This window comes from Leuciscus leuciscus (genome assembly GCF_965113295.1).
Source record: "Leuciscus leuciscus genome assembly, chromosome: 19".
In the NCBI taxonomy this organism is placed as follows: domain Eukaryota; kingdom Metazoa; phylum Chordata; class Actinopteri; order Cypriniformes; family Leuciscidae; genus Leuciscus; species Leuciscus leuciscus.
In genome coordinates, this window is record NC_138743.1 from 457,326 (window position 1) to 465,000 (window position 7,675).

The 7,675-nt window shown below is 44.1% G+C and overlaps 1 protein-coding gene across 1 annotated transcript in view; it reads right to left on the reverse strand.

Moving 5' to 3' along the window:
- Positions 1 to 680: 680 nt before the first annotated feature.
- The window catches only part of LOC309481593 (mitogen-activated protein kinase-binding protein 1-like), a gene marked incomplete at its 3' end in the record, with an annotated part of 10,022 nt that continues 3,027 nt past the window's right edge, over positions 681 to 7,675 (reverse strand). Inside the window, exons 3-5 of the mRNA XM_082146556.1 lie at positions 1,535 to 1,597; positions 981 to 1,038; positions 681 to 695 (exon numbers count right to left, since the gene is read on the reverse strand). Coding sequence (XP_082002682.1) covers positions 681 to 695; positions 981 to 1,038; positions 1,535 to 1,597 — 136 coding nt within the window. The remainder of the gene's footprint in view (positions 696 to 980; positions 1,039 to 1,534; positions 1,598 to 7,675) is intronic.

Sequence of the window (7,675 nt, forward strand, 5' to 3'; positions counted from 1 at the left end):
AGAAATAGCGTAACGACAGAAATAGCGTAACGACAGAAATAGCGTAACGACAGAAATAGCGTAACGACAGAAATAGCGTAATGAAGTAGAAATAGCGTAATGAAGTAGAAATGGCAGAATGACGTAGAAATAGCGTAATGAAGTAGAAATAGCGTAATGAAGTAGAAATAGCGTAATGATGTAGAAATAGCGTAATGATGTAGAAATAGCGTAATGATGTAGAAATGGCGGAATGACGTAGAAATAGCGTAATGACAGAAATAGCGTAACGACAGAAATAGCGTAACGACAGAAATAGCGTAACGACAGAAATAGTGTAATGATGTAGAAATGGCGTAATGAAGTAGAAATAGTGTAATGATGTAGAAATAGTGTAATGATGTAGAAATAGTGTAATGATGTAGAAATAGCGTAATGATGTAGAAATAGCGTAATGATGTAGAAATAGCGTAATGATGTAGAAATAGTGTAATGACGTATGACGCGCTGAACGAGTTGTTCTCCTGATGAATAAAGTGTGGTATAAACGAGTGTCTCGTCCTCCTATAATCCTCCTCTCTCTGCGTGTGTGAAGTGGAGCAGGACAACGGTCCACCAGTGCTGGCTTCAGACTCTCATCCACACACCACTGGTTTTGGGCAGTTTTACTGTGTGATGAATATAAGCAGCGGCACAGCGGCTCATACGCTCATTATCTCCAAATTATGACCAGAAATGGATCAATATTAAGTCTGCTGTTTAAAACAAATAAAGAACTGTAGGAGAATAGTTATTATGCACAAACATCGGGAAACTCTGTATATTCGTGCAGTGTGTGCATGTCAAAAAATATATTCTGATTTGAAGCTTGTGACATATGAACGCGCACATCAACCCGATCACATGTTTAGCATTCATGTAAACACTACATTCAAAAACAAAAGTTGTGCATGTAGACAACGCCACTGAGAACTAAACGTGTGACTGATTGAGTCTCTCACCTCTCCAGTGACGAGAAACCTGCCATCCGATGAGAAGGACAGTGTGCTGATGGCTTTCCTGAATAAGGACAATATTCACAACATGCATATTAATGAAGACATGTTTAGTGTTCCTGAACTGCTGAAACGCCTCCATTGTATCTTGAGTTTCTTCCGGGAATGAACACATTACAATATTCCTCATTATAATAATTCATACGCAGAATAAAGGGGCGGGGCCTGGTTGAGTTAGTTAGTAGTGTGTTAAACTGGCGGTTATGGTAAGGGGAGGGACATTTCCCAAACACACTCGAAGCGCTCAACCAATCACAACACACTGCTCCAGCCGACCAATCAGAGCACAGTGTGCTTTTCAGAAGGAGGGGCTTCATAGAGACAGGAAGAAAACAGAGCGTTACTGACAGACTGGGAAGAGAGGAGCCGCAACAATGGAGAATATGAGGAGAATAATCAACATTCAAGCAGGAAAACCTGTTCTAGTAGAGCCTGAGACATCAGAGGCACTAAAGGGGTAAACGTGTTTGTGAATGGCTTGTGATGTTGTGTCTGTTCACCTGGATGAGCTGATGAGATGCTGTTGTGTGTTCTTGGCCGGGTTCAGTAACACAACGACGCACCTGAATGAAACACACAGAAACAACACTGCGTTCAATCCACAAGCTCGTTTACAGGGCTTTTCAGAGAGCCAGGAGATCGGCTTAAACTTATCAACAAACCAATAAAACACTAGAAGAGGCTCACGCAAGATTGAAAGATATTAATTCATGTTTTCTGAAACAATATAAGTTTGAGCTTAAAACAAGAACTAATATCTACCAATATGGTCAGAAAAATAATCTTAAAGGGATACTCCACCGAAAAAATGAAAATTCTGTCATACTCACCCTCATGTTGTTTCAAACCTGTATGAATTTCTGTCTTCTGCTGAACAGAAAGGAAGATATCTAGAAGAAAGTCAGTAACCAGACAGTTTTAGATACCATTGACTTCCATAGTATATTTTTTTCCTACTATGGAAGTCAATGGTATCTAAAACTGTCTGGTTACTGACATTCTTCTAGATATCTTCCTTTCTGTTCAGCAGAAGAAAGAAATTCATACAGGTTTGAAACATGAGGGTGAGTATATGATGACAGAATTTTCATTTTTTGGTGGAGTATCCCTTTAAAGTCCCTGTGGAGTAAATCCAGCTTTTAATGTAGTTTGTGTCTATGTGGTGTTTTTAATATGCTTTAATAAGACAAAGCATGTGTAAGTTCATAAGTCGACACCATTGCTGAGTATTTCCTCCTTAAAACTGCAGTGAACCAAAGACAGTCTCAAAAACACGCTTTGAAATCGCTGGTGTTTCTGACGTCACAAACTACCTTGTAACCAATCAGATCAACGTGTGATCGTCAACCAGTGGATCTCTGAGCTGAGTGAGTGGAGGCGGGGCTCATTTGCATATTCATAGAACCGTGCATACTAAATGAGGCGAGGGTGTCGAGTTACATTCAAGCTATTTTAAGGCATGAAGACATTTTTTCAAGGAAAAAACTTTTAAATATGTAATTTTGGTGATCAGAGATGATATGAGTTTTAGGGGTTCAGTGATGAGCTTTAGGGGTTCAGTGATGAGCTTTAGAGGTTCAGTGATGAGCTTTAGGGGTTCAGTGATGAGTCCTGGTCATGACTTTAAACTGACCCAGCAGGGGCTAACATGGGTAGCCTACCAGAAGATCATAGATCAATATGGTTATGGGGACTATGTGAACGTAACTGCTGACCGATCCATGGCGGTATAATCATGGAAACAACTTCTGTGCAAGAGGACTTGTAACCCAGCACAGTCGTACCTACTTGCGCTTGCGCTTGCGGGAAAAACTACAACGTATGCAAAACATGACAGTAAAACCAAAAGATCCGGGAACCGACCCGACACGCACTGACAACCTGGAGTCTGGGATTGATCCCGTTATGAAGGAGTGTGGCCAAAGCGGACTTATCCGACGCCACGCGCCCGATCCGACTTCAGGTAGACGAGCACCCTTCGTCCAGGCATTTACCGTTGCCTCATTCAACGTGCGGACCCTGGCCGACTCAAAACCACGCCGTGGCCGTGCAAACATCAGCCACAAGCTGGAGCAGATCATCGCCGGCTGCAACTTTACCAAAATTGACATCATCACCATCCAAGAACATCGACTCAGCTCAACAGAGCTGATCACAACAAAATGCCGAACAGACGGCTGGACTCTGGCTCATACGAACTCAACACATGATTGCCATGGAGTAGCCGTTCTTTACAACAAACGAATAGCTCCACTGGTCCGATACATCGAGTACAAATCAGATCGCATTATCGCCACACATCTAGAAGGCAACCCACGAATGTGCATTATATCTGCCTACGCGCCAACAGATTGCGATGATAAACAGCCAAAAGACGCCTTTTACAACGATCTCAAAGATATCGCCCTCAAACAACCGCCACACACACTGACCATCATTGCAGGCGACTTAAACGCCCGTATCGGCAAGGACAGTCAAGACACCAACCCTAGGCAAGTTGGACCTCATTGCATGCACGACACAACAACTGACAATGGCGAACGCATGCTCGAACTATGCGAACTAGCAGAACTTCGACCAGCGCATACACACTTTCCAAACAGGAAAAGTCGGCTACTCACCTACTGTTCACCAAAGAGCGAGTGGTCACAACTTGACCACATGTTGATCTCGACAAAGTGGTGGAAATCACTCAAAAACTACCGCGCTTACAACACAACACAATCGATGTCGGTTCCGACCACAAAGTAATGAGCGCAAACTTCAAACTGAGCCTAAGAGCACCAAAACAACCAACCAACAATCGATGCAAGTTCAACTGGGAAAGACTAGCAGAACCGGAAATCAAAGAGTCTTTCAATTGCGAGCTTAAGAATCGGTTCAGCTTGCTAATGGACGAAATGGAAGCCCAACCAAGTAAAACTGCCAAGATCAAGCAACACGCGGACGCACTGGATGCTGCTCTACGCGATACAAGCGAAAAAGTACTTGGAAAGAGGCGCAAAGCAAAGTTTGCGAGCTGGGTCACTGCTGAAACTCTCACACTACTCGACATCTGCAACAAGGTCAGGGCAAAGTACAAGCGAACACGATTGCCCTCGCACAAAATGACGTGGCAAAGCCTGCAGAACCAAGTGTCTGACGCATTCACACATGATGAAGAAGCGCATCTCGGCCACCTGCTTGAAGCGCTTGAGAACGCAGACAAGAAGAGAGAACACGGCAAAACCTGGAAGATCGTCAATCAGATCTCAGGTGACGACAATAAGGCCGACCCAAGCAAAGTAAAGAAACTCGATGGATCAATGCCCAAAGATAAAAACGATCTACTCAAAGGCTGGCGCGAGTACTTTGATTCACTGCTAAACAACAAAAACAAAAACGCAGATCAAACAGTCCACCCAGTTCCATCACCCGACTGTACTCACATCAGAACTGCTCAATTCAATCGATCCGAGATAGAGCAAGCAATCGAAGACCTAAAGCGCAACAAAGCGCCTGGACCAGACTACGCAATGACAGCTGAAGTGCTCAAAGACGGCGGCGATTTCATAGTTGATGAGCTGCTCTATATTTGTCAAATGGTCTACGAAAACTGTCACGCACCCACTCAATGGACATCGAATCTCATCATACCTCTGCCGAAGAAAGGAAACCGGCAGCTAATGACAAACTGGCGCGGAATCACCCTGATATCAATTGCAGCAAAAGTGTACAATCGCATGATCTTAAATCGAATTCGTCTGCCCATCGACATTAGGCTCAGAAAGAACCAAGCAGGCTTCAGAACAGGCCGCAGTTGCATTCAGCAAATTCATATTCTGCGACGAATAATGGATGGAGCATATGCACAAGATATCCCACTTTACATCACATTCATTGACTTCAAGAAGGCCTTCGATTCAATCGACAGAGAAATGATGTTCGCCATCCTCCGACACTACGGCATTCCAGCAAAGATCGTTGATGCAATTCGGGTGTTGTATGATGACTCGAAAAGCCAAGTATACCTGCAAGGCCAATGCTCCGAGCCATTCAAAATCACAACAGGTGTGCTTCAAGGTGATGTCCTAGCACCATTTCTATTCATCATAGTCATCGACTATGTCTCAAAACTATCAGCTAACGAATTTGGATATCTTACACACAAAGGCAAGGAAACAGATGGAAGTTACAGAACTTTACGCGCATCAACTCGCGTGCTAAGTCACAAAGTGAATGACCTAGCTTTTGCTGACGACATCGCCCTACTTGAAGGAAACGCAGAGCAACAACAAAAACAAGTCACCGCACTCAAAATACAAGCACGCCAAGTAGGCCTAGAGATAAATATCAACAAAACAGAGCAAATGCGCCTGAACATACAGAAAGACGCAACTCCTGCTCCCGCACTGAAGATAGATGACCAAGAGGTAGCCATCGTAAATTACTTCAAATACCTAGGCGCCTACGTAGGATCAACAAACAAATACGTCAATGTTCGAATCGGTTTAGCTTGGGTAGCGTTTCACAAACTCAAATCCATCCTAAAAGCACCCAAGACCAAGATCAACTTCAAGATTCGACTCTTCAAAGCCGCTTGCATCTCCATCTTGCTTTATGGCTGCGAAACATGGATCCTCACTAAACATCTAGCGAATCGACTCGACGCATATGCAACAAACTGTTACCGCATCATGCTTGGTATAGACCAGAAGAACGATCATATCACAAATGAACATTTATACGAGACGGTTCAACAGGTGCCAATAAGCACAACTATATGCGATCGCCAGCTTAAGTTCACAGGCCACTGCATTCGCATGGCAGAAGACGAACCGGTCAAACGTTTCATCTTATATGAGTCACAGATCAAACCAACAAACAGGCGCGGGGCACCACGAATATCGTACCGCGAACAAATATCACGCCACATCACCGACAAAAGCATGATCACTCTCAGCGAAAAGGAAATCAGCGAGTTGGCAAAGAACCGGAAACAATGGAACTCTCTTTTTGCCGTGCCTAGGCAAAAGAAACCGAAAGGAGGGAAACCTCTCGTCGACCTCTAGCCCAGCTCGACTGATGATGATGATGATGATGATGATGAGCTTTAGAGGTTCAGTGATGAGCTTTAGGGGTTCAGTGATGAGCTTTAGGGGTTCAGTGATGAGCTTTAGGGGTTCAGTGATGAGCTTTAGGGGTTCAGTGATGAGCTTTAGGGGTTCAGTGGTGAGCTTTAGGGGTTCAGTGATGAGCTTTAGGGGTTCAGTGATGAGCTTTAGAGGTTCAGTGATGAGCTTTAGGGGTTCAGTGATGAGCTTTAGAGGTTCAGTGATGAGCTTTAGGGGTTCAGTGATGAGCTTTAGGGGTTCAGTGATGAGCTTTAGAGGTTCAGTGATGAGCTTTAGGGGTTCAGTGATGAGCTTTAGGGGTTCAGTGATGAGCTTTAGGGGTTCAGTGATGAGCTTTAGGGGTTCAGTGATGAGCTTTAGGGGTTCAGTGATGAGCTTTAGAGGTTCAGTGATGAGCTTTAGGGGTTCAGTGATGAGCTTTAGAGGTTCAGTGATGAGCTTTAGGGGTTCAGTGATGAGCTTTAGGGGTTCAGTGATGAGCTTTAGAGGTTCAGTGATGAGCTTTAGGGGTTCAGTGATGAGCTTTAGGGGTTCAGTGATGAGCTTTAGGGGTTCAGTGATGAGCTTTAGGGGTTCAGTGATGAGCTTTAGGGGTTCAGTGATGAGCTTTAGGGGTTCAGTGATGAGCTTTAGGGGTTCAGTGATGAGCTTTAGAGGTTCAGTGATGAGCTTTAGAGGTTCAGTGATGAGCTTTAGGGGTTCAGTGATGAGCTTTAGGGGTTCAGTGATGAGCTTTAGGGGTTCAGTGATGAGCTTTAGGGGTTCAGTGATGAGCTTTAGAGGTTCAGTGATGAGATTTAGGGGTTCAGTGATGAGCTTTAGGGGTTCAGTGATGAGCTTTAGAGGTTCAGTGATGAGCTTTAGAGGTTCAGTGATGAGCTTTAGAGGTTCAGTGATGAGCTTTAGGGGTTCAGTGATGAGCTTTAGAGGTTCAGTTTAGAGGTTCAGTGATGAGCTTTAGGGGTTCAGTGATGAGCTTTAGGGGTTCAGTGATGAGCTTGTTCAGTGATGAGCTTTAGAGGTTCAGTGATGAGCTTTAGGGGTTCAGTGATGAGCTTTAGAGGTTCAGTGATGAGCTTTAGGGGTTCAGTGATGAGCTTTAGAGGTTCAATGATGAGCTTTAGAGGTTCAGTGATGAGCTTTAGAGGTTCAGTGATGAGCTTTAGGGGTTCAGTGATGAGCTTTAGAGGTTCAGTGATGAGCTTTAGAGGTTCAGTGATGAGCTTTAGAGGTTCAGTGATGAGCTTTAGAGGTTCAGTGATGAGCTTTAGAGGTTCAGTGATGAGCTTTAGAGGTTCAGTGATGAGCTTTAGAGGTTCAGTGATGAGCTTTAGGGGTTCAGTGATGAGCTTTAGAGGTTCAGTGATGAGCTTTAGAGGTTCAGTGATGAGCTTTAGAGGTTCAGTGATGAGCTTTAGAGGTTCAGTGATGAGCTTTAGGGGTTCAGTGATGAGCTTTAGGGGTTCAGTGATGAGCTTTAGGGGTTCAGTGATTGACTACAGGGGGAATTTAAACCAAAGGCAAAAA